Below are 26607 nucleotides of genomic sequence, written 5' to 3' on the forward strand. Positions count from 1 at the left end.
AGCTTTCTTGTAAAATAGTCATCAACAGAAGCCAACATTGTGATATAGTGTGTTAAACCACCCTCTACAATACTAACATCCCATAAGGACACTGGTCTGAGTCCCGGCTGCTCCACTTCTTTTTTTTTTTTTTTTAAGATTTATTTTATTTTTATTGGAAAGGTGGATATACAGAGAGGAGAAACAGAGAGGAAGATCTTCCATCCGATGATTCACTCCCCAAGTGAGCGCAACAGCCGATGCTATGCCGATCTGAAGCCAGGAGCCTCTTCTGGGTTTCCCACACGGGTGCAGGGTCCCAAAGCTTTGGGCTGTCCTCGACTGCTTTCCCGGGCCACAGGCAGGGAGCTGGATGGGAAGTGGGACTGCCGGGATTAGAACCGGCACCCATATGGCATCCTGGGCATGCAAGGTGAGGACCTTAACCACTGCACCATCGTACCGGGCCCCCGGCTGCTCCACTTCTGGTCCAGCTTCTTGATAATGTACTTAGGAAAGCAATGGAAAATGGCCCAAGCTTTCGGGCTTCTGCATCCACATGGGAGACCTGGATGAAGCTCTTGACCACCAAAACCAGCAGATGGAAGATTTCTCTGTGTAACTCTGCCTTTCAAATATGTAAATAAAATCTTATAAAAGAAAACAAAATAGTTATCCAGAAGCCAACATTGTACTGGACCACAACACCGTATGTTAGGATGCTAGTTTGAATCCCGGCTACTCCATTTTCAGTCCAGCTTCCTTTAAGGAAGGCAGCAGGAGGTGGCAGAAGGCAGCCTCTGCCACCCAAATGCGACCAGGATGGAGCTCCTGGCTCATACCTTCAGCCAGGTCCAGACCTAAGCTGTTACAGCCATTTAGGGAATGACCCAGTGGGTGAAAAACTATCTTCTCTCTTCTTCTTTTCCTCTCTCTCCTCTCCCTTTCTGTCACTCTGCCTTTCAAAAAAATTAATCTTTTAAAAAATTAGTTTTCTGACTTATTTCCCTTGAGAAGTTACCAGTGGGAATTCTGTCCACTAGGGTTCTCACAGATACTGAAGAAATGTCTGGGGTGGGGGGAGAAAGCTCACTGTATAGCAACATTGTTTTTAAAAGATAAATTTATTTATTTACTTGACAGGCAAAGTGACAGAGGGAAATGGGAGGTGGGGAGAGATCTTCCATCTGCTGGTTTACTCCCCTGATAGCTGCAACAGCCAGGACCAGGCCAGACTGAAATCAACAGCCAGGAACTCCGTCCTGGTCTCTGGAGTGAATGGCAGGGACCCAAGCACTTGGGCCATCTTCCACTGCTTTCCTGGGTGGCTTGGCAGGAAGTGGGACTGGAACCAGAACTATCACAAGTGGAGGCTTTATATGCTTTACTACAACATGGGTCCCTGACTACTGTTTTAAAAAGCATTTTCACATGGCTCATATGGCAGATTTGTTGCTTTTTTCCCCCTTATTTCTCAGTAGAGGCTTTAATACCATCAGTAATTGCTCTTCTCATCCTAACTAAAAATTTTAACTCCTTACTTACCCATGCTTTTACTATAAAGAAGGTGCACACACACCGTTTTTATTTTTATTTTTTTTTTTAAGATTCATTTCTTTGTATTGGAAAGGCAGTTTTACAGAGAGAAGGAGATACAGAAAGAAAGATCTTCTGTTCACTCCCTAAGTGGCCACAGTGGCCAAAGCTGAGTTCAATAGCAAGCCAGGAACTACTTCTGGGTCTCCCACGCAGGTGCAGGGTCTCGAGCATTTGGTCCATCCTTGACTGCTTTCCCAGGCTACAAGCAGGGAGCTGAATGGGAAACAAAACAGCTGGGACACAAACTGATGCCCTTGTGGGATCCCAGTGCTTGCAAGGTCGAGATTTAGTCACTGAGCCATTGCACTGGGCCACAACCACACTTTCTACAAGATGTAATCGTTCTTTGGAAAATGACACATTAAAATGTTACTTAAATGGACACTTGCAGTCTACCTCCCTTAGCTATAAATCATTAAAATGATACTCTGTGCCGTATGGGAGGATCTTTTTCTTATCTGTCTTATCTGTATCAACTCTGCTTTGAATACATCAGAATTCATGTAAGACTGCCTTTTTATTTGAACCTCTTGTAAGCCTTTTTCTAAGAAAGTATTTCACTAAAAGTTTTTTTTTTTTTTTTCCTTTTTGGGGGTCTCTATCGTACCAGGTTAAGAGCGTGGCAACCTCTCTAAGACATGGATAGATGCAAACATGTAGGGCGGTTACGGCTCGCCCAGGACCACTCCATCCTGAACCCTCAGAAGTGGCGCTGCCTGGAGTGCGCCACCACAGAGTCTGTGTGGGCTTGTCTCAAGTGCTCCCACGTGGCCTGCGGCCACTACATCGAAGACCACGCCCGAAAGCACTTCAAGGAGACGGGACACCCTCTGGCCATGGAAGTACGGGACCTGTACGTGTTCTGTTACCTGTGCGAGGACTACGTGCTCAATGACAACCCCGAGGGGGATCTGAAGCTGCTGACAAGCTCCCTCCTGGCGGTCCGCGGCCAGGAGCTGGATCCGCCGGTGCGACGCGGACGGACGCTGCGGTCCATGGCTGCGGGTGAGGATGTGGTCCCGCCGCAGCGCGCGCCTCAGGGACAGCCGCAGATGCTCACGGCTCTGTGGTACCGGCGCCAGCGCCTGCTGGCCAAGACCCTGCGGCTGTGGTTCGAGAAAAGTTCCCGAGGCCAGGCAAAGCTGGAGCAGCAGCGGCAAGAGGAAGCGCTGGAGCGCAAGAAGGAGGAGGCACGGCAGCGGAGACGCGAGGTCAAGCGACGGCTGCTGGAGGAACTGGCCAGCGCCCCTCCGCGCAAGAGTGCACGCCTGCTCCTGCACACGCCACGCGCCGCCAGCGGCCCCGCAGCCCTGCCTACCTCACGCCGAGTGACCCCCGCCTCCACGGTGCTCAAGCCACGTCGCCAGCCAGCAGTGGCCCCGGGCGTCACGGGCCTGCGCAACCTGGGCAACACGTGCTACATGAACTCCATTCTACAGGTGCTCAGCCACCTCCAGAAGTTCCGGGAATGTTTCCTGAACCTCGACCCTTCCACAACAGAACACCTGTTTCCCCAAGCCACCAACGGGAGGACTCAGCTCTCAGGCAAGTCGGTCAGCAATTCAGCCACTGAGCTGTCAGCGCGCAGCCACAGGGCCGAGGCATGCCAGCGGGAGGGCTTCTGCTGGAAAGGTGGCGCGTCCATCAGCCGGAGCCTGGAGCTCATCCAGAACAAGGAGCCCAGCTCGAAGCACATCTCCCTCTGCCACGAACTGCACACGCTCTTCCGAGTCATGTGGTCGGGGAAGTGGGCCCTGGTGTCACCCTTCGCCATGCTGCACTCGGTGTGGAGCCTGATCCCTGCCTTCCGTGGCTACGACCAGCAGGACGCACAGGAATTTCTCTGTGAGCTTCTGCATAAAGTGCAGCAGGAGCTGGAATCGGAGGGCGCTACGCGCCGGATCCTCATCCCCTTCTCCCAGCGGAAACTCACCAAACAGGTCTTAAAGGTGGTAAACACTATATTTCACGGGCAGCTGCTCAGTCAGGTAGGTGTGTACCCAGCCGACAAGGGAGAGACTTGGGTGTCAGCCTGGGCTCCTGGCGAACCCCATTTGGGAACATTGGGCCCATCTACGTAGCCAGTGTTAGCTGGGAGTGTGTAATTGAGGCTAGCCCTGGTGCCTTTCGCTGAACTGTGCATTGTGATGGCCTTGTTGGTGAACGTAAGGGCTGTTTCTATCCTGGTTCATTTGACCATTCAGCTTTATTTTCAGCGCATGATAAGTATAGGTATATAATATTTTTATTGTTATAATAATATGATATATAATTATATAATATATAATTAAACATAATTATATAATATATAATATAATATTGTTATTTCTATGTCATCAATGTTAGAAAACAGAATAGTTTATCTGAAATCCTAGTCTCCCTAGTGGTTTAAAATAGAGTTCTTCCTCCATATGTACAAGGAAGGGAGGAAGCCAGGAACACAACAGAGACCCTTTTCATTTCCTGGGTCTGTAGCCACACAGAGCCCTAGGCAAAAAAAAAAAAAAAGATGCAGACTGCACATCTTTCTAGCAGGGCTAGCAGTTGGGATGCTGGTGTCCTGTGTTGGAGAACCTGGGTTCAGGCCTGATTAGTGTCCTCCTTCACTGGGAGGCAGCAGTTAACTGATTGCTCAGGTGATTGGGCTCCTGTCACTCACAATGGAGCCCCAGATGGAGTTCCCAGCACCTAGTTGAGGCTCTGCTTGATGTAGCCGTTTGGGAAGTGGATCAGCAGATGAATGTCTGTCTTTCTCTCTCTCCATCACCAATAAATGTTTCCAAATGTGGTTGGGGAGCTAGCAACTTAGAAAATTCAAGTAAACCATCTATGCTGTGCTAATCAAGTTTTATGTCTTGGTTTTTAGATTTTGAAAGAAAAGTGGGATGGGAAGAGTTTTTTTTTGAAGGTTCCCCTCACCTACTCCTGCACCCCCACCCCACACAGAAATGCAGTATTTCCCAGCACTGCCTCCGCATACTCTCCTTGGGAAGAAAGGTGCTGGGGGAAGTGTATAGTGAGGTGAGGCGTCTAACACAGCACTCTGAGACTGTGTACACGGAGGGATTAGTACAGAGCCTTCAAGAAACAAGGGCAAAAATGGCAAGATGGGCAGTGTGGAAGCAGAATGCAGGGGTGACAGAAGCTGCCAGGGACCTGTGAATTCTCCATCTCCGCCTAGGATGCCATGAAGGCACCGAAGGCCAGAGCAGACTTTGGGAGAGGAGAAAGGGTGGATATAATCTCTTGGTTGTGTGGTTTTGCATTCCCAGCCAAGGCCATGTGTTCTAATTCTTCTTATTAAAATTTGGTTTATTTGAATACTAAAATTTTAAAATCACAGCCTTTAGTTTTTACAAAACTATGTATCTTATTTAAAGCCAACTAAAATGTGTGTGAGAACTAACATTTATAACCTATAACTCAAATCTTTTCACTGTAGGTCACTTGTGTATCATGTAATTACAAATCCAATACCATTGAGCCCTTTTGGGATCTTTCCCTGGAATTTCCAGAGCGCTATCACTGCATGGAAAAGGGATTTGTCCCTCTGAATCAGACAGAGTGCCTGCTCACCGAGATGCTGGCCAAGTTTACAGAGACGGAGGCTCTGGAAGGGAGAATCTACGCTTGTGACCAGTGTAATAGTGAGTGCCATGTGGAGGGGTAGGGGCCGTGGGTAGTGGGGATGTGTCAATTGAAGGGGATTCTTTCGCCCCTCAAACCCAAAGTAGTGTTTGAATGATTTTAAAGCATTTTTACATTTTTAAAAAGGATTTATCTATTTATTTGAAAGGCAGCTATAGAGAAAAGGAAAGACAAGAAGAGAGAGCAAGTGTGCATGTCTGTCCACTGGTTCACTCTCCAAATGGCTGCAGGAGCCGGCAAAGGGCCAGACTAAAGCCTGGAGCCAGGAGCTCATCCATGTCTCCCACTTGTATGCAGGAGCCCAAGTACTTTGGCCATCTTCTGCAACCTTCCCAGGCACATTTATGTCTGTCTGTCTGTCTTTCTTTCTTTCTTTCTTTCTTTCTTTCTTTCTTTCTTTCAAGATTTATTTATTTTTATTGCAAAGTCAGATATACAGCGAGGAGGAGGAGAGACAGAGAGGAAGATCTTCCGTCTGTTGATTCACTCCCCAAGTGACCAGTATGGCCAATGCTGCACCTATCCGAAGCCCGGAGCCAGGAACTTCCTCCAGGTCTCCCTCATGGGTGCAGGGTCCCAAAACTCTGGGATGTCCTCGACTGCTTTCCTGCAGCAGGGAGCTGGTTGGGAAATGGAGCTGCTGGGATTAGAACCGGCACCCATATAGGATCCCAGCATGTTCAAGGCAAGGACTTTAGCTGCTAGGCTACTGTGCCAGGCCCAGCAGGCACATTTCTGAAGCCAAGAGCCCAGAGCCACTTCTGGCTCTCCCACACTGGTGCAGAGTCCTAAGGCTTTGGGCCATCCTCAACTGCTTTCCCAGGCCACAAGCAGGGAGTTGGATGGGAAGCGGGACTGCCAGGATTAGAACTGGCACCCATATGGGGTCCTGACACTCTCAAGGTGAGGACTTCAGCCTCTAGGCCATGGTGCTGGGCCCATGGGACTGCTCATATATTTTAAAACAAAGGCCCATGAGTTGGGCCGTGTTTGACTCCTTCTGGTGGTCATTGCTTGATATGTAGAGGCAGTTGAAACTGTGGCTCTAGAAAAGCATGCTTTTATATAGACTTGGGAAATTATTCTTTTAGCAGAAACATCTGCCAAGAGTTAGGCTAAAATCTGTTTTAAAAATTTTCTCACCGAAACCCAAGTTTTGAAATACATTGTTAAGTGGCAGCTTCAGGGATATTTTCTGCATTTTCCCCCTTTTCCATGTGTCTGAAATGTTCATATTTAAGAGGGAGTTATAAGGGCAGACTTTCTAATGACTTTCATCTTAAAGTGGAACCGTTTTCATATGGTTTCATGGGCATCATGTACAGGAGCCCTTCTGTCTGGTCATACTAACACCAGTGCTTTCACTCACCCAATATGTACAGAAGAAATTCAAAGCAGATATAGAGAAGCTTCTGTTTGGGTTTTATGGCATATAAAAATTTGCAAACCAAAGTTGTAAAATGGACAGTTTATGACACAGCAGGTAAAGCCACAACTTGGAACCCCAGCATCCTATATTGGAGTGCTGGTTCAAGTCTTGGCTGTTCTGCTTCCAATCCAACTTCCTGCTAATGTCCTAGGAAGGTAGAAAATAATGGCCCCGGTGTTTGGGCCTCTTCCACTCACATGAGAGCCTAGGATGGAGTTCTGGGCTCATGACATGGTCCTAGCTCTTGCAGCTATTTGAAGAATGAACCAGTGGGTGGAAGAGGGATCTTCCTCTCTTTCTATGTCATCTGTCACTCTGCTTTTAATACTAAATTTGATACTAAACTTGATCTTAGCCAAAAGGCCAAATTGTCACTCTGCCTCAGAAATAAATAAATCTTTAAATCACAGGCACACATTATGTAGAGTCCTTGAGATAAATTTACAGCTGTGAAAGTTTGGACTACCAATTTTAGCAGAAATTATAATAGACCTTTCTATATATTTTACTCAGGTTTTTCTTAAATAATAAATTATGGGAAACCTATTCTGCTCTTTAAAAATTGGACAGAGTGCCTGGCATGATGGCTGACCTTGTAAGCCCCAGGATCCCATATGGGCACCATTTCATGTCCCAGCTGTTCACTTCCCATCCAGCTCCCTGCTTATGGTCTGAGAAAGCAGTAGAGGATGGCCCAAAGCTTTTGGACTCTGCACCTGTATGGGAGCTCCGGAATAAACTTCTGGTTCCGGGCTTCGAGTCAGCTTAGCTCCAGCTGTTGCAGCCACTTGGGAAGTAAACCAGAGAACAGAAGATCTTTCTGTCTCACCTTCTCTGTGAATCTGCCTTTCCAATAAAAATAAAATATATTTTTTTAAAAAATCACAACAAAAGTCCAATTCATACTTGATACCATTTTTTCCACTTTAAAACAAAAATTTATGGGGCCCGGCACAGTAGCCTAGCAGCTAAAGTCCTTGCTTTGAACATGCTGGGATCCCATATGGGTGCCGGTTCTAGTCCCAGCAGCTCCATTTCCCAACCAGCTCCCTGCTGCAGGAAAGCAGTCGAGGACATCCCAGAGTTTTGGGACCCTGCACCCATGAGGGAGACCTGGAGGAAGTTCCTGGCTCCGGGCTTCAGATAGGTGCAGCACTGGCCGTACTGGTCACTTGGGGAGTGAATCAACAGACGGAAGATCTTCCTCTCTGTCTCTCCTCCTCCTCGCTGTATATCTGACTTTGCAATAAAAATAAATAAATCTTGAAAGAAAAAAATTTATGGGCAGACTTTTGGCTCAGCAGTCAGGAGGCATTTGACACACTTACATCCCAAGTGAGTTCCTGGGTTTGAGTCCCTCCTTTGCCTCTGATCCAGCTTCCTGTTGATACACACAGTGATAGGCAGCAGGGGAGGGCCCAAGGAGTCAGATCTGTGGTTGGAAGATCTGGACTGAGTTCCCAATGCTGACTATTGCAGGCATTTGGGCAATGAATCAGCAGATAAAAGCTCTTTGTCTTTCTCTCTTTCGGTCACTCAAATAAAATAAAAATGAATAAGAAAATTTGAAATCTCTTGACCTTTTCCCATTTTGAGATACAGAGAAAGATGAGTTAAATAGTATGATTAGAGCAATATCTGTATTTTAACAGATAAAACTATATCAACTACTTTACCCTTCTTGGATATGATATATTAGATGAAAAATGTTTTTATTTTTTAAGAAAATACTTTTTTCCGGTTGCCAGATGTGCCAGCGTGTCGGAATTTCTCTTGGCAGGTGCACATGCTGGCAGGAAAAGAAGACTATAGTGAAGGGATGAGATGCAATGATCAATTGCTTGTGAAGTTGCAGAACTGTCTTGTCCGCCTGTCTGTGTGGCCAGCTTAATCAGACAGAGACAGAACTGATCAATCCCAATCAGATCATCAATTTTCTTTGTGAATTTCATTTACAGAAACAAAGCCAGACCCTATCTTGTCTTCATCTTAGCTCACATGCTCCCTCTGCTGAGAGTGGCAGTCACTGCCAGTCTTCTTAGACAAAAATCCAATGAAGAGGCATGAAAAGGGGGCCAGGCTTCTCTTTGAATTCTTTCTGTTCATGCCCCCACGAGCTGCAGCCCTGCAGTCCTATGAGACACCTGTTCTGATACAGTCTGTTGGAGAAGCACCACCACATCTCATTGTCACATGAAGCTGTGTGACTCACTGCTCTACAGTGGCACAGCAAGACTTGCAATTAGATGCCAAGCTTTTCAGACACCGAGGCCGTGGTGTTAATGGCTCAGGGACAATTAGCAGGCACCACAAAGGACCACTGATTTTATATTTCCATCCATTTACTAGTTTAATTAATGTAATAACAGCAGTCATCAGCAAATGGACTGGGGAGAAGACTTCTGAAAGAAATTTAGAGAAATTTATTTTCATTAACTATTTGCTACAATTTAGAAATGCACTTCCCCCACAATTCAGCTGCTGTAAAAACAAATTAGAATCCACTGGTTAAATTATGTGGGGAAAAAAATCTTTCAGAGACTCATGTTGTGGCACAGTGGGTGAAGCCCCTGCCTGTGACACCAGCATCCAATATCAGAACACTGATTCCAGCCCCGGCTGTTTCACTTCCCAACGAGTTCCCTGCTAATGCACCTATGAGCGCACCGGCAGACGTCCCCAGTGTTTGGGCCCATGCCGCCTACATAGAGACATGGATGGAGTTCTAGGGTCCTAGCTTTAGCCTGGCCGAGCCCCAACTACCACAGCCATTTGGGAAATGAGCTAGCAGATAGATTTTTTTTTCTCAGTTTCTTCCACCCCCCCACCCCCCGCCGTAACTCTGCCTTTCAAGTAAATATCTTTTTCTGAATTTGTTTATCCTCTAGTAATACTCTCCTTTTATCTTTTCTTTTAAAGACTTATACTTTATTTATTTGAAAGGCAGACTGACAGATAGGGGGAAATATAGAAAGAGATCTTCGATCCACTGATTCATTCAGAGCCAGGAGTCTGGAATTCCATCCAGGTCTCCCATGTAGGTAGCAGGGCCCCAGGTATTTCAGTCATCTTCCATTGCTTTCCCATGTACATTAACAGTGAGCGAATCCAAAGGCAAGTAACCAAGATTTGAATCATTTCTCTGATATGGGATGCCAGTGTCACAAACGGTGACTTAATCTGATGTGCCACACACACCTTTATCTTTTTCTTAAGCCTAAAATAAGTGCATTATCCCCCATTTTACTTGTGAGGTTTAGTGTTGAATAGCTTCTCCATTAGCGTACAACCATCTGTGAGCAGGAAATAGATTAAGGCCTATCTAATGAAGTAAAGTTATATTATGGCGCCTCAGAACTTGTAAGTCCATATCTAATGGCATAAAGTCCTTACTGTACCTGTACTCTGTGCACAGGCTGCAGTTAAAGTTACAGTGTCAGCAGTACATCATCCTCAATCCATCAGACAATTCTGGAAGTTGATGAGGTCAAACACTTGAAAGCAGAGGTGTCAAGATTAGGTTTCATTGCTTGTAACAGTCAATCCAAATAACAGTGACTTAAGATGAAATATTTGCTAATGCACACCCTGGGAGGCAGTAGATGATGGCTCAAGTGCGTGGGCCCCCACCACTCACATGGGAGACCTGGGTGGAGTTCCAGGCTGCTGGCTTTGAATGAATCTGGGCATTTGGAAAGTGAATCAGCAGATGGGAGATAGATTTCTCCAACCCCACCGCTACCATGCCCCACTGCTCTGCTTTCAAGTAGGTGAAAGTAAGAAATAAGTATAAATATTTTTTTAAATGAGACATAGCTTTGTTGTTCTATTATATAATTGCTGTCTGAAGGACATTCAGGGACTAATGTGGTAGCTGCATGGTCATCAGGAACTCAGACTCCTTCTTTCTTTGAGCTTGACTGTCCTAGCACAAGGTGCCCGGCCACAGGGTCACTTCATGACCTAAGAGGAATTGCAAACAACAGTTGCAGATGCTGGGAAGGCCAGAGGGCTGCAGCTCATCTTACACTCAATCAGCCCTCCGTAAGCAGCCAACCTGAGAGTTGTCATTTTAGCCAGAACTTCCCTGGCCGTAGATGCAGAATGGGAAATACAGCCTCACAGAGACACCACATTGCTGCCCCAGACAAAACTGAAGCTTAAATACTGAGAAATAAGGAGAATGCCTGTTGAGTGGTAAGCCACTGTCTGTGCCAGACTAGGAATGAATGAGACTCTTCACAACCTGTATCTTCTATCTTCTCAAACCATATAGGCAAACGACGAAAATCCAACCCCAAACCCCTTGTTCTGAGTGAAGCTAGAAAGCAGTTAATGATCTACAGACTACCTCAGGTCCTCCGGCTGCACCTTAAAAGATTCAGGTGAGCTTCAGAAGGTGGCTTGCAGGGGGAGGTGGACTGTAGCACACTAGCCCATTTCCTTGAGACCTCACTCCTCCCACGAAGTTGAAATGGTTTCCCTCAAGAAAGCCAGCTGATGTTGGAGCCCAGCGAACCTCACTTGTACTCTCATGCCCTGGCTAGCTGCATCCTGGGTCTGTGCTTCAAGATTTCCCAGCCTCACTGGGGCTTCTGGGGTTTCTGGGGCTTCATCTTCACCGTGAAATGTCAAACAATCAGCTTAGCGCAGGGCAGGCAATAAACCACAAAAGGGTGGTTGCCTGATTTGCTTGTTCAAGAATCTCTAGAGTTCTTCATGAAACTCAAAGCAAATACAGGGGGGCCTTGACTTCCACCTTAAATTAATGAGAATACAAAAGCTGCAAAGTTCTGCGTCATCAGTTCCCTGCCTTATCTAGCACTGCCTGTGGTCACACATGCCAGTTTGTCTAGTAAGGAGTGTATGTCGGTGTTCCAGGTGGTCTGGCCGTAACCATCGAGAGAAGATTGGGGTCCATGTCGTCTTTGACCAGGTATTAACCATGGAACCTTACTGCTGCAGGGACATGCTCTCCTCTCTTGACAAAGAGACCTTTGCCTATGATCTCTCCGCAGTGGTCATGCATCACGGGAAAGGGTTTGGCTCAGGACACTACACAGCCTATTGCTACAACACAGAGGGAGGTGCGTGCGCTTGACTCTGTGGGGTGGGGGACACGGAAAAGGGTTGGTTTGTCCACAGTTGATTGCTTTCCTTTTTATCTTCATCCCACAGGTCATGTAGGGGGAACGTACATACATACTATGGAAAGAATAATGAAAATTAGATTCAGATTTTGGACAATGCACTAGAGAACAAGGTTGCTCTTTGAAAGTAACTGACATGTGTAAAAGTGCTTAAAACAGCGCCTACCCCATAGTGCTTGCTAAGTCAACAATTAGAGATCATTGTGGTAAAGGCAAAGTGTTGGTTTTCTTGACTGCAGGGAGATACTGATGTCCCTCATTAGCCTTGGTGCATAACAAAGCTGAGGGCATTTAATGAGCACTTGTTGTGTCCTTACAGCTTCCCTCACCATGGGAAGTGAGGGACGCAGGGACCCCTCCAAAGGTATTATTGGTTCTTGTCCTCCTGGACGCTGCATTGAGGCAGATGGCTGCAGGTGTGTTCACAGCCATGCACACCCTCTTAAACCCATCACCTAGACAGAGGAGTGGCCATACTGCAGCCTCTGGATACATACATGATTCCTTCCAAATTTCCCTTTATCGCCCTCCACTACTTCCAGGTCTCCTTTCCTCCATGCCCCCTTCCCATTGTGTAGGCCCTGATACCTTGGCCATCTTTGTACAAGGCTCTAAAGGACCATGAAAAGCCAGAGTAAAATGAGGGCAAGTGTTAGGGGATACAGCAATGTGCTGGGCGGGTTGGTGCAGCCGAAGCCAGTGGTCATGGGGAAGCCTGTTGGCCTCACTTGTCCCTTCCCTGACACCAATAAGTAAGGTGTGGCACCTTACAGAACAGCTCTGTCCCTTTCTTCATCTCTTGGTTTTGCTTGCTGACAAAAAATAGAAGTTGAGTAGTCATTCTCTCTCTCTCCCTTCTTTGATTTCCTAGGTTTTTGGGTCCACTGCAATGACTCAAAGCTGAATGTATGCAGTGTCGAGGAAGTATGCAAAACCCAGGCCTACATCCTTTTTTACACTCAAAGAACAGTGCAGGGCAATGGAAGGCTCCCAGAAACCCACCTCCAAGCTCAGGTGCAGTCCAGCAATGGCGAAGGCAAACCCCGGGCGTTCCCCTGAATGGGAGGCGTGTGTCAAAGACTGTATTGCTTTCAAACTAATGGTGTCTATACATTGCTCCTCATGTAGGAAATAAGGCCTGCTGCAGGAACAGCTGACTGGGTTTGCCTCCCTTGGTCTAGAGTGGAAGGTGCCAGGGGATCCAGGGCCTCTCCTGAGATTTGGAGCTACTTTCTTTTGAATGGATTTGGGAATAACTTCTATGAAGATCCTTTCATCTGTCGCTTCTGAATTTAGAAGGATCTGGGTAACAAGGGAGCAGCATGATCGTGTCCAGCCAGGAGGGCTGGATCCAGCGTGCGATTCCCCTGCTCATCAGGACCTCCCTGCAGCACAGCAGAGCCTTTCCTGAGTGAGAAGTCCTGGCCAGAGCGTAAGGAGGGCCCTGGCTGGGAGTGCTTCCAAGGCGGGCAGTGAAGTGTAAGGATTTATTCCCACAAGACTTGAAGACTTCCTTTTATAGAGGATAGCAGTTGAAGAATGAGAGGCACTGAGCAAATTTCTCCATGAAAAAATGGGAGGTTTTCACATGCCATTCCTTCCCTACCTGGTGCTATTACTTTATCATTCCACATTTCTGAAACGGGCATGACCATCCCTTCATTCTAAAGGGGCAGTTCATCTAAGGAAGCAGAGTACAAGTACTAGTCTTGTACTTTGCTGTGTGGTGGGCCATAGGGCACTGGCTCCTGATTCTCCCTGCTCTATAGCAGATCCCTGATTCAGGTCTAGAGCAAACATATTGTCTGGTTTAAACTTGGCCTTAAGCCTCTTAAGGTTTTCTCAAAACTCAATTGAGTGTGGGCGGGAACAACCACTGATCCAGAGCTTACCTCAACGTCTGTCACCTCTGTTTATCTTGGTGCAGCATGCAGCGTCTTTCTTGTACCTAGACAGCTGAAACAGTCATGTTCTCAAGGTCCCCCAGCTATTGCTGTCCCAAAGCAACCCACTCCATCCTGCCCAACAGTCTATTACTGATGGCCACCACTGGTTCCCTCCCAAGTCTCAATTCCACCTGTTCTCAGTCCTTCAGGGAAAAAAGCAGGAGTGCACCGCCTTTTATCCCAGTGCTAGTAATGTGCATCTGTTTAAGTCCAGATAGTTTCTAAGTGGGATGAAAGTGTCCAGACAAAACCAACCCCTCCTCACCATCAGGCACCACTGCGATGCAGGTGCACCAGGCTGGCCTGGGCTTGCTGCAGGGAGGCTCAGCCTGCCATGCATAGTGCTCATCTCCTGACTGAGTGTACCATGTTAATGTTTGAATTCAGGTAGAAGGAAGTAGTGTGGAACAGAGTTGGGGACAGGGTGGGCAGTGGGGGAAACCAGGCAAAAGTGAGGGCTATAGCTTTAGCAGATATTGATGAGCCCGTTTCCCAAACAGACCAGTAGCATTTGCTGTTGACCTCTTTTTGAAATGAATTCTCCCATAGGACTTACCAGACAGCACTGAGACATGGAAGAAATTCAGACAGAAACTAATTCACCCTGATAGGGAAGGAGTGACTATGTTTTAAATTAAACTTGCTTTTTCCAACACTGTGAGGTTTCTGTAATATTTAGCTTTTATTTGGAAGCGATAGCGTATGGCATATTTTATGCTGTTTGGTTTATATTATCTACTGCAGGATTCTTTATATAAGCTTTGCCTGGGCTCACCCTCTCCAAGACACTGTTTTAAAGTGTCACAGCTGCCCATGCTGCCCAAGGCTCTCATAGGACACTGTTCTTAAAACCCGCATTTGTAAGTCAGCCGGACTAGTGATGACTTCTTGTGGCAACTGAAAAGCCCATCAACTCAGAAACACCAAGAAGAATGAAGACAAAAGCAAACCACGAGTTGTGCCTCATCTTTCAGTGAACCCTACATTTATTACTCTGAAAAAGGAGAACTTACCAGAAAGCTAATAGAGCATCTGCTTCACCCTTTAAGCTGTCCAAGGGGAAATACTAAGAAACACAGGCGTTTAATGGAACACTGGAAGATAAAATGACTTTTACAAATAGTCTTAATGCCAAATATTATGACTATTAAGCAGATTAAACATATTGTAAAATGAGTGCTTAAATTAGCTGAGTGCCCATGTATGTTAAGCCAGTGAAATGTTTTACATCGAGTTGGAATAGAAAGGACAGCAATGTCGCCAACAGAGCCCACCCTGTGAAGATCCCACTGCAGTCACAGACACCTCAGGTCCCCAGAGGCAGCAGCACCAGACACTGTTACAAAGTTAGTATTTAAGGAGATGTTTATTAAGAGTTCCCTGCCACATAAGCCAATGACTATTGGTAGGGAAACGTCCCTTTGCCTTTAATTTATTTACATTCTGAAGTAGATGAATGTCTCAGTTGCATCTTAGGTTAAACTGAAAATAGTCTGAAGAGCTGAACATAAGAACCAGTTAGGAGTTGACTGTATTCTGCCCATTCAACCCCAGGATCACCTGATGAACCTCAGCAGGCCTGTCTCTCCCCCAGGGCAATGAGCCAGGAGTCCTGTTCCAGGAACCCTTGGCAATTGGCTGGCATGTTTACTGCTACTGTGACCAGCCCAGATGAACGCACCCTGTCCCTCCCCATCCCCCAAAAGCAGTTATACCTCAGTCCAGCTTGATCCTCACCCTTGTGGGTTTTGCATCCTGGAGGGTATCCAAGTTAATGTAAAACAATAGGCATGAGCTCGGCAGCCAGGAACCGAAGCTCATGGTCAATGGACAGGGCTCTTGCCAGCTTTGATCCAGCCCCTTATGCTGAGGGTGGAGGTAACACCACACTGGGAGGAATTCCAAGATGTCTCTTACAAGGTCATGAACAAAACTGGAAACCTATGTTAATGTGTCCTATGGACTCAATAGCAGAGTTTATTTTTGTTTTTAATGGCAAGGCTCTGGAGCCAATGATTGTATGAGTTTCCTACTCTGGCTCTGCTTACAGCTCCATCCAAGTACCAAGGAAGAACCAATGAGGTGGCTTGGCTGGCAGTGGGGCGTGTCCCAGTGTAAGGCCAAGAGGGCAAGAGGGGTGCAGAAGAAAACTTGGCTGGGGGTGGGGAGGGTGGGGGTAGTGGAAGCGGAGGCGGGGAGGGGGGCAGGCAGGGAGCAAGAAATGGAATTTTACTTATTGATAAAGCTTTGTGAAATAATTTTATACAATTCCTAAAATTTGGTGCCTTGTACCCAATTATGGTTTGCATGGGATTGAAAAGATTAAGGAAAAGGATTCCTTTCTTTTGTCATTTCAAGTGGCAGATGAGTCTGTATAGTGTTTAAAGGACATTTGGTGTCAGAAACTTTTTGAAAAGTATTTCTTAACTCTGTGTGTGAATGCAAAATTATTCTTACCAGCAAGTTCTGCAGTGTCATTGTGATCCCCAAGGTCTTTGTCTTTGAGATTGGTCACCTCACGGCTGCTCTTCTAGGCAGACCGTGGACCCCTTATCTTTCACAAGCCTTTTTGTTCCACGTTAGCTCAGGCCCTTTTTGATCAGCAAGGGAGGCCCTTTCTAACTGTAGACGGCATCTCTAGCTGGGACTGTGTCTTGCTTCACCAGCTGGTTGGAAGAGCACAAAAAAAAAGGCTTTTTGGTTTTTATGCAAATGATAACTGATGCTGGGCAACTTAGGATAGAAGACAGACACAAAAGGGTACCTCTGAAGTTTTGCACAAAATGTCAGGAAGTAGTGTAGAAAACAATCCCCTGTAATGTGTGAACTTTAGATTGTAAGGAAGCCAGGGCACTGTGATCTGCAAAGGTGACCATGGGAGGGAAGGCGCAGGCTCTGACTCGCCCCCACAGGGGCTCCCTAGGTGCCAACAGGCTTTGCGAGGTGCTGAAACCTGGTGCGCTCTCACTCACTGCAGGGCAGGACGCAGCCTGTTTTTTTCTATTCCAACCTTGAGTTTTGTACCACACACCTGACTTTTTCACCTAACGGTGTATACGGAGCGCACCTCTTAAAAGCACACTTGATAATTGGGTCCCTCGGCCTCATTACTGCCCAATTAGACGTTTCTCCACACGGCCACTTGGGTTTTGGTTGTGGAACCCGGTAAGTATGCATCCATCTCCCTTCTGACTTTATATTCCTGTTAGGGATCACGAGTTTGTATCTTCCATGTCTGACAACCACTCTGCGACCCCCAGGGACTCAGCCCACATACCTGCACACATCACACCTGTTCTAGCACCAAGGCAAGCACTCATTTTTGTGGGCTCTTTCTGTCTTTAGCTTCTGCTTAAAATCTAAGTAGCTCAAGAATTTTCACACTGTGCTTGTGTTAACTAGCCCAGGCTGACAAATATTGACAGGATGTAAAACTGACTTCCCATGGGGAAAATGTCATGTTGGCCATGATGAAAGCCAGCACCTTCACTTTCATAACTGATTATTCATCAAAAATATTGACTCTTGTTAGATTCAAATTACTACATCACCAAGGAATTAAGTCAGTAAATGAAACATTAGCCAAACCAGCATTATGGCTTTAAAAACCCACCGAAAACACTAGCACTTGAAGCTAAATCATTGCATTTTGAGAAACTTGTATTGGGCTTTTGCAAACTGCTATGTCCTTCCTAATGCAGGCTGGATTTGCATTTTCAGACTTGGAAATCTTACTAAATTAAACTTTTCACACCAGGGAATAGATCAGGAAAAAGACCTGCAGGATCTAAGTTTCCTTGCTGTAAGGCCTGGGAAGTACTGCTATTTCTTGTCAGTAGTTTAGCATCTATGCCATGACTTGTAAACTTCCTTCTGGTCACCACTGGAGGGGTTGAGGGCTTCAAGTGTAAGCTCTGTGGTCCCGCATGTGGACAGTTAGCTTGGACCCCTGTCTCCAGTGTGGACGGCAGAGGTCCTTCAGCCTGAAATGACAGAAGCTCAAAACTCCATTCACTTATCAGGACAAATCTGATACAAATACAAGAGAAAGGTGGGTTTTTTTTGTTTTTGTTTTTAACATATGTTAATCCAATTCTCAACTTGTTTAGTGAGATCTATACTGTTTGGTGAGTACACTGGGAGAAGCAGCCTCTGTCAACTGTAATAGTAGGCTGCTGAAAGGAGCCCAACCTGCCTTCCAAGTCATGTCCTTTAACCCCGCACCAGCTCTAAAGAGCTGGCACATAAAAACTTTTTTAAACACCTACTAGTAGAAGTTCGTGGGGGGAGGGGGGACCTGCCCCAGGGACCCTGTCTCTGTCTTTCTAGAGCTTTCTGAGTCTTTCCATGTCAGTCCCTTTACATTTTTAATTTCCAAAGACTGCAAAGCCTCAGGTAGTGGTACTACCTAGAACTTAGGGTTAAAAAACACCTAAGTGTTGGCACAGGAGGCAGCCTCCTCAGCAGTGGCACTGTATAGCCACTGCCTTCTGCCACACCTTTCTCTTGCAGCAACGAAGCCCCCGTGCACTTACAAACTATGCAACACCCAACGGTTGCTCCCCCCAGCACCACCCCACAGTGCAAACGTCTCAAGGACAAGCTCCGTGCCCAGGCAACATCAGCACAGGATGTTTTACCATTTCCGTTTCGTCTTTCTTTTTGAAATGAAGCAAACCATCTCCATTACAATCCAGGTTTAGATCTTGTCCCTGATTGAGTATGAAATATAAATCACGTTTTTATGATTTTTGTAAATCTTGACTTTTTACACCTTGTTTTTTGTAAGCAGAAGTTTCTTATTAAAAGAAGAAAACGGCTGTCCTTGTACGCAGTCTTTATTTCACATATTGGTTAAGACACCATCATCACTCCTCAGGACGAGGCGGTGCAAAACCGCAGGGACCACGTCCAGGATGTTACAGAGCAGACGCAACACCCTGGCTGCAGCCTGGCCGCCCACCAGAGAGCAGAGTGCTGAGTGGACTCAAGGAAGAGCAGGCAGGGAAGGGGAGGCTCCCCACAGCACCCAACCTGAGCTGCCATCCAGGCGTGTCACAGATGGCTGACTGTTTCTGGAAGGTCCGAGTACAGCACAGCAATTCCATTTGTCTGCAATCAGACAACAGGACACAACCGGCGATATTAGGCAAGTAAGGCACTGGAGGGAACTGGTTAAGAGATCTTGAAATAGAACATCAAGTCTCTCCTACATGTTTTCAGCAAGCCCCCGTCTCTAGGATTCCTACAGCATGCAGAGCTGTCAGTGCTTTTACCTGCTCAGCTACACCCCTGGCTGGGGTGCCATGAGGTCGATGTCACTCAAGTTCCTGGCCAGCCACACGCCTGCAGCAAAAAGTCCCAAGTTGAGGATCAAGTTCCTGAAAATAACAATGTGTTCCATTATTCAGCAGCTTTGTAGCTGAGCCTCACCTCCTTCCTGAGGTGTTACAAGAGGTCGCCCAAAACTCACACGGGAATCTGGAGTTCATTTCCATGCCTACCAGGGGAACGATCAAACGCAGAGACCAATTCAACCCTAGGCCAGCACCCAAAAGTCTATTTACATATTCCCGTGCCTTCTCTTACTCAGTCCCCCTAATTAGTTTCTTACCAAGTATGAGATTGCTTTAGCCCCGACCCCACAAGGGAACTCTCGGTCAAGGACCCCAGGAAAGGCCACCATGTGGGCAGTGGGTTGAGCCAGCCGAGCAAGGAAGGGGAAAGGCGAGAGACGCACCACGACACCTGGCTCAATTACCTCCGGAAATCATTCCTGTCAGTAGCGAAGCGGTAGACGCCCCGAAGCCAGTCTCCCACGTTGTCGGGGATTTCGGGAGCCTCGTTCGCGGACCCGGAGGGCTTCCCAGCCCCGCTGCTGGAAGCCATAGCAGCAACCTCCGGCACGCAGCCCTGGCCCTGCAGCACTGCGCTCGCTGCAGCGGCGCCACCACAACGCAACTTCCGGCCCCGCCCTTCCGCCGGCAGAGCGCGCGGCCCATGTCGGACGCCCCGCCTTCCCGGGCTCCGGCTCTGCAGCCGCCGGCCACCACACGCGCTGAGGACGATCGCTTCCCGAGCTCCGGGGTCTGCCCCGGCCTCAGGGGGCTGCCCGGAAAAGCGTAGCTTTGGGAGGCGGAATGGGGTTCCCAGAAAAAGTCTCCATCGAAAGTCGTAGAACGCGCGGCGCTTACAGAGGGCGCACCCCAAGTTTGTAAGCTCGCCGCCACTACTCCGGCTTGTCTCCGAATTCTTTCACCCTACGAGTTTACTAAGGGAAGGAGCGCCTTTTTCTCTCGCCTTACAGGATCGCTCCCACCCTATTCTCTGCTGGGCCACTAGGAAAGGGTGCAGTGCTTCCTAGGGGTGTCGTTGTCCCTCGCTTCGGGGCGTCCGGGGGCATTTCGGGACCGGGGAAGAGGCTGGCCGAAGAAAAAGCCTTCTGGTTCTGAGTCCGAGGAGGAGGAGCAGGTGGAGCAGGGGGCATCCTCTTTGGGATCACGGGGCATCTGCAGTCGGTCTTGCCCCGATTTTGAGGGTCCCTCGGCCCCAACTTGGCACTGTGGCTCTTCCGGGCAGGATCCTAGCAGCCCCTGCTGGGCCTCCAGGTTGGAGCTGGCGACGAGAAAGGGTGTTTCGTGGCTGCTCAAGGCGTCCAGCGAGGTGCCATCCCTCCGTTTGCTCCCGTCGGGTCCCGCCTCCCCTGGGGAGGGGCAGGTCAGAAACGCTCACCCCTGGGACTGACATTTGGGGACCCAGCCTCCCGCCCCGCCCCCGCCAGTCCTCTCGGGGGGTCCCCCGCCTCTCCCGCTTCCGCCCACCAGAGGGCGGCCGCGTCCCCCTCCCGGGAGCCAGCCGGGCGCCGCAGCCCCGACCGCGGCGTGGGGTGGGTCCGGGAGGCCCTTGGAGCGCTCCGGCCAGGGACGCGCGGTGAGAGCTGCGGGCCCGGAGGCTCGCGTCCGGGGGAGGTGGGGGGCACGGTGGAGAGGGAGGGGCGGGGGGCGCTGCTGGAGGGAGGAGATAGCGTGGGACCAGGGCGAGGGTCTCAGCTCAGGGCGACCCCCCACCACAACCCCAAACTACCCCCACTGCGGCTCGGATCTGCACCTTCTTCCCACCCCCCCATACCAAGGGTCGCCAGCCCTTCCAGGGGCCTGCTGGAGCCCGCATCCGAGTAACGGCTCTCAAAGCAACTGGGACAACAGGGGCTGCCCCCCGGCAGGGCATAACGGCCTCCACACAGGGGCCCGGCGCAGTCCTGGCAGCAGAAGTGGTTCTCGTGCCAGTGCCGTCCCTCCGCCTCGGTGCAGCGCCGGGAGAAGATGAGCTAGAAGAGGGTGAGCCGAGGGGTTTGTTCATTCATTCATTCATTCCCTCATTCATTCATCCAGTAGCCACGCCTTAAACCCAGTTAACGCCAAAGCACGTCTACAGACATCCCCATGTGATCGGTTGCTCTCAGGCGCGGGGAGGGCTGAGTGGCTTGGCTAGGATCCCACAAGCGACAGGTGGCACGGCCCCAAATGCCTGCGACCCTGGCTGGTGACCTTGGCTGCTGCCTCTTACACTGACAGACAGAAATGGGTCTTCCAGCCCCATCCCAAAGACCAAGTGGAATTCTAAGAATCCTGAGAAACTGCACCCAAGAACTTGGAAGGACTCTGCTTGCAGTGAGAGAGCAGCAGAGTAGGGAACAGTCTGCATGCCCAGAGGACAGGCTGGGCCCTGAGGCTGGTTTTTACTCCTTTCTTCCTTGCTCCCCCATACAGCCTAGGAGGCCACCCCATAAGATCCTGCCCTGCTGGATGGTGGCCCACCCAAAGCTCTGCCGCCCACTCCATGCTGGACCTGGTCACAAGCTGGGCAGCGTGGTCGCAGCAGTTCGGCGTGATGTCGGCCACAGTAGAGATGCCCATCGTGGTAGAAGTAGATGAGGTTTATCAAGGCCTGGCCGCAGACCTGGCAGGCAAAGCAAGGCCGATGCCAGCAGTGCCGCTCTCCTGCCCGGGCCGCAAATACCCCGTAGTCCCCTGGCTTCAGCTGCTTCCTGCACTGTCGGGTGGCCACATGGGACTGGTCAGAGCTGGAACCCTCCTGGCTTCCTGTTCCCCGCCCGTACCTTTGTCCCTCTCAACTCCAGCCTGTCCACCAAAAACTCTCCAGGTTGGTGCCCCTGTTGCCAATAGCTGCCACAGTCCCAGAAGGAGGGCCCAGACTTGCTTTGGGGGGGTGGTTCTCCAAACCTTCTCACAGGTATATCCTTCCAGCTGGGGAGGGACCAGGCGGGCCACTCCCTGCCCCAGGGCCTCCTGTTTCCGCTGGGCATGGAAGAGCTGCAGCTCAGCCTGCTCCTCCTTCCCAAGGGCCAGGCAATAGCGCTCCTGTGGGACACAAGCCTTGAGCTAGCAAGCATGGGGCCGGCTGAACAGAGGGACTTATAGCTGCTTAGAGAAAGGCCACAAAACCCCAGGGAAGTGAGGGCACTAAGCGAATCATGGAAATGAGTGCTCCAAAGGCCACCTCCACCCCACCCCACCCCACCCTGGTCTCACCCAGGGTCCAACACTCTGAGCACTTGGCCCTGTCTCCACATTTCTGGTCCTTGCACTCAGTGACAGAGTCCGGCATCAAGTTCCACTCATCTGCTTTCTCTAATACCTCCCCAACTGAAGCGTGAGCCTTGGTCTGCTCAAACCACCATGCTGCACATCAGAGCATCCCACAGCCAGGCACCAAAGCAGCTCACATCCATTGCCCATTTGCTCGAAAACAAGCCACCACAGAGTATGCATAGCCGATGTGACAATGCCAATTGTGCAGATGGGACATCGGGGTGACTTTGGGACCCAGGTTCTTTCCCACAGTGAGGGAAGCCAGGGCCAAGGGAGAGGAGACAGGGCAAGTGGGATGGGACCCACGTCACTGTCTTGTGGGGGCAGTTGTTGCAGGAGGGTCCGGAGCTCGGGCCAGCTGCAGGCTTGGTGGGTGTCCAGACCACGGGGACCTGAGCTCAGAGCTGCAGCAGCCTGAGGAGACAGCAGACAGGGAGGGGTTGCTTGGCTCCCCTGCACGCCACGGCCACCCTCCCCTCCCGTGCAGAGCAAATTCTGAACATCCATCTCTCCACCCCTGTCGGTGTTGGGAGGCTCTCCCTGCCTTCCCTGATCCTTGCTGAGTGCAAGCCTTGACCCCTGCCTACACCCCTGCTTGCAAGCAGCCTCCCTTCTTATGCCCCAAACCACTCCTAGCTCCTCAGAATCAAAGCTTTGAAGATGTAGCCCACCCCTCCCCCCTTGGAAAGTTCAGGGTCCTCAGGAGGCGGGAGAGGAAGGAGCTCCTGAAAATCAAAGGGTGCAAGGGCATGGTGCAAGTATAGAGGCAGCCACCTCCCAGCAAAGGGCAGGGAAGAAGAGAGGCAGCACCCTGAGGGCCTCAGAACGCCCCCAGCAGCCCTCTTACCGCCCCAGGATGGTCCTCAGGGTCAGGTCCTGGGAGTTGGTCCAAGTCACTGTCCCTGCTGACTACTGGTAGGCCTGGCTCCCCAGACATCAGGCTGGCCTCTGACATTGCTGGCAAAGGCTGCTGGAGCACCAAGAAGAATCCTTCCTTACCAGGAGCACTGTGGAGGCCTTCCCAGGCACTGCCTGTCCTGGTCCTCCCAACAACCACACAGTCTACATGGCATTGTGCCCATTTCCCAGGAGGGTAAGCTGAGGACCAGTGAGCATGAACTATACACCCAAGGTAACAGAAGCAGAGCTTTCAGCCTGAGAGTTTCCAAAATTCAACCCTCTGGGTTCTCCCAAGAGTGAGATGGAGGTGGAGAGGAGGCCTGCAACAGGAGAGCCCCTGAACTGCCTGTCCTCCCCCCGCCCCTGCCTGGTCCTCCCCTCCCCACCCCAATGACCCCCCAGGCTAGTAGGTAGGAGGGAGAGCAGGCAGAATGGGACCAGAGCTCCTAGCAGATATACACACATTCTGGCAAAAACAAAAAACCCAACCCCAGCAAACTACTCTATGAAGCCAGGGACTGGGCTACTACTTTATGTACTGTAGGCTGTCCTCCGTAATCTCCATTCTCTTCTGCAGTTGAAATAAACTGGAATCCACTGACTTGCCCAAGACCACACTAGACCACAAGGGGAAGCAGTAGGAAGAGGGTCCCCCTGCCCCTCCCCAGCAGAGATGTGGATTCTGACAGCACTAGGCACTGGAGGCCATCTTCAAACCCCTGGTGCCCTTGGGCTGGGGCCAGCATTGCACCCTAACAGTTAATACTCTTTGTTTCCCCAACTCTGAACCTCCCACCCCACCCCTGCCGCCCTTCAAATGTCCTGTGCCACCCTCCCTCCTTCCTGGCTCCACACCCACCTGCTTCCTTCCTGTTCTGTCCCTCAGGTCAGGTTTCCTGTGGAAGGTGGCCAGGATGGGCTGCTCACTTGCAAGGCTGGGAGTAGCCACTCCGCCTAGCAAACAGCACTCTCCCTGCTCCAGGCAGCAAGGGAGCTGGTGTGGCATCTGAAGTCCCACGGGGCGATCTGCACCCTCTCCCAGCTTAGCTCTAGTTTGCAATCCAATTGTCCACCTGCCACCCTGCACCCTTCCGCCTTCTCCGCCCCCACCCAGCACCCCTCCTTCCTTCCTACCACACCCCCCTCCTCGCCCCCAGCTCCCAGCGACTGGCCTGAACTCCCTCTCCCTCTCCAAACAGGTGCAGCCGCGCTCAGGGGCTCCACCCCCGCAGCCCACCCGCAAGAGGAGAGCCCTAGGGGCCAGAGGGACTGGGGCTCAGGAGGTGCGGGAAAGTTCCCGGGGACAGCAGCGAGAGAAGCGTGGGCAGCACCTGGTCCCGCCAAGGACTGACCCTTCCACACATTTCCCAGAGTCAACAACTTGGGAGGGTCCACTTTCTGCAGTGAATTTCTCGTTCCCCAGGGGGAAGGGGCTGGGTCTCCGCTGGGCTCTTATTCTCTTACCCTCGCTCTCACGGCGCGGCCCTTCCTTCCTCCACACCCACAGCGGTCCCCGGCTGCTGGGGAGAGGAGCTTGGAGCTGCAGACGGCGGGAAAGCAGCCGTGGGCTCTCAGGGTGGACGCGCAGGGCTCCCCTGTGTCTCCGCACGCACAGGCCGTGGCCCAGGCTGCGTCCGCCGCCTCGCGAGCCGCCTGCAGCCCCTTCCCGGCGCTGGTCCCGGGGTCCCTTAACCCCGTCTCCTCCCTGTTTCCTCCAGTTCCGCCCCTCCCCGCCCGTCCACAGGGTTTCCCACACACACACGTCTTCCTCTTTCCTCAGCCCGATTCCAGGGTCCCCCGATCCTGCCCTTCCCCACTTCGGCCCTTTCACTGCCTCACCCCTAATCTTTCAAGCTCCCCGCCTCTCCCAGCCCCCTCTGGGATCTCCGGGCAAGCCCCGCCTCCCGTCCGCTAGACCCCGCCCCCGTCCGCTAGGCCCCGCCCCGCCGGGCTGGCTCAGCAGCTGGCCCGGAGCGCCCTCTGGCGTCTGCGCATGCTCCCTGCTGCCGACTGCAAAGTCCTCCAAAGGGACCTTCTAGGCTGTGCGCCGGTCGCCCCCGCTCGGGTCCGCCCGCCCGCCCGCAGCGTCTCGTTGGTGCTGCCGGTGACCTCCGACCCCTCGGCCGCGGGGCGGGGCGGGGCGGCCTTGGCTCCGGGCGGGCGGCGGCTGCTGCAGCGGGACCCGGGAGCGGGGCCCGGCGCCGCCCGGGCCGCGGGGCGATGTGAGTCGGGGCGCGGCGGGGCGGGGACGAGGCGGCTCCACCGAGGCCGTGTCGCGCCGCAGTCTCCGCTCCCTCCGTGGAATACCCGGGCGGGCGGGCGGGCGGGCGGGCGGGCGGACGGTGGGATCCCCGGGGGCTGGGGGCGGAGATGCCGGGGGCGGGGGACTAAGACACGCTGCTCCGACCTTTCGATTCCTTTATGGGTGTCTAGAAATCCCCCTCCGACAATCCTGCAGCCTAAACCTGCCTCTCGCTCCCCAAGCCCCGTGCTCGCTCTCCTTTCCCCCTCCCCCCCTCCGCACACGTCCGCATCCCTCGGAGTCCTCGAAGCCCCCATGCTCACCCTGCGAACCCGCTTCTCTGCCCAGACTCACGGTTCTCTCCCGGATGCCTCAAATGCTTCCACCGCTTGGACACTCCTTGTGCTTGCTGTTCGTATCCCTCGTCCTCCTTGCACCTTGCCCAGATCTATAATTATTGCCCACGTCACCCCAAGTTCCCATAACCCCCTCTAATTCTTACCCCAGTCTGCACCTATCGCAGACTGGAGTCCCTATGGCTCAGTGTCACCCCATGGAGTCGCCCTACCGTGGGCCTTCTGGCCCAGTGTCTTGCATACAGGACCAGTGCACCTCCCCCATCTTGCATCCTATAGTGCCAGGTTTCAAATTCTGGATCCACTCCTAGTTCCCAGACACCTGTCTTTGAGTCTGCACAGCCTACTTCCTCTTTCCAGAGAATGAGCCAGGCCCAGATTTGCAGGGGCTTGGGGGTGTCATTTGACCTGGGAGTGGTCCAAGACATCGGGGACCCTGAGGCACATTGCTTTGCCAGTGCAGGAGAGTGGGATGGCAGAGGACTCCAGAGCCCTGGCTTATCCACCCAGGAGCTCAGATGGCCTAACTTTGGGGCATAGCAAGAACATTCATGTTTGCAGTTCACCCTTCAGTGCTTGGATGACAGAAATTCTAACAAGCCTCCTAGGGGGAGCTGGCAGGGGTTCGTTCTAGACAAGGGAAGTGACCCCTTTGATGATGTTCATCTTACACGTTAAGCCAGAAGACTCTGAGTGTATGAACATTCCGCTAAAACACTAAAGAGGTGGAGCAGGGGTGCTGGAGG

General features: G+C 50.9%; 3 protein-coding genes across 3 annotated transcripts; 1 reads left to right on the top strand and 2 right to left on the bottom strand.

The window, feature by feature from the left end:
* Nucleotides 1-2205: 2205 nt before the first annotated feature.
* Nucleotides 2206-13349, top strand: LOC121167153 (ubiquitin carboxyl-terminal hydrolase 49). The gene is made up of 5 exons (XM_040996539.1): nt 2206-3566; nt 5021-5225; nt 10932-11040; nt 11537-11742; nt 12677-13349. Exons 1-5 carry the CDS (start codon nt 2217-2219, stop codon nt 12862-12864), a joined length of 2058 nt encoding a protein of 685 aa, XP_040852473.1. The 5' UTR covers nt 2206-2216; the 3' UTR covers nt 12865-13349.
* A 5034-nt stretch (nt 13350-18383) lies between these two features.
* On the bottom strand, nt 18384-19713 carry LOC121167158 (mitochondrial import receptor subunit TOM6 homolog). The gene is made up of 3 exons (XM_040996546.1): nt 19513-19713; nt 19028-19132; nt 18384-18863 (listed from the first exon to the last, which is right to left on the bottom strand). Exons 1-2 carry the CDS (start codon nt 19638-19640, stop codon nt 19036-19038), a joined length of 225 nt encoding a protein of 74 aa, XP_040852480.1. The 5' UTR covers nt 19641-19713; the 3' UTR covers nt 18384-18863; nt 19028-19035.
* A 203-nt stretch (nt 19714-19916) lies between these two features.
* On the bottom strand, nt 19917-25009 carry LOC121167157 (prickle-like protein 4). The gene is made up of 8 exons (XM_040996545.1): nt 24728-25009; nt 24123-24159; nt 23211-23330; nt 22670-22777; nt 21995-22132; nt 21600-21803; nt 20880-21078; nt 19917-20454 (listed from the first exon to the last, which is right to left on the bottom strand). The coding sequence occupies exons 3-8, from the start codon at nt 23316-23318 to the stop codon at nt 20090-20092; spliced, it is 1122 nt and encodes a 373-aa protein (XP_040852479.1). The 5' UTR covers nt 23319-23330; nt 24123-24159; nt 24728-25009; the 3' UTR covers nt 19917-20089.
* Nucleotides 25010-26607: the final 1598 nt, after the last annotated feature.

This window comes from Ochotona curzoniae, unplaced genomic scaffold, assembly GCF_017591425.1.
Source record: "Ochotona curzoniae isolate NIBS_2020 unplaced genomic scaffold, NIBS_Ocur_1.0 patch341, whole genome shotgun sequence".
Lineage (NCBI taxonomy): Eukaryota > Metazoa > Chordata > Mammalia > Lagomorpha > Ochotonidae > Ochotona > Ochotona curzoniae.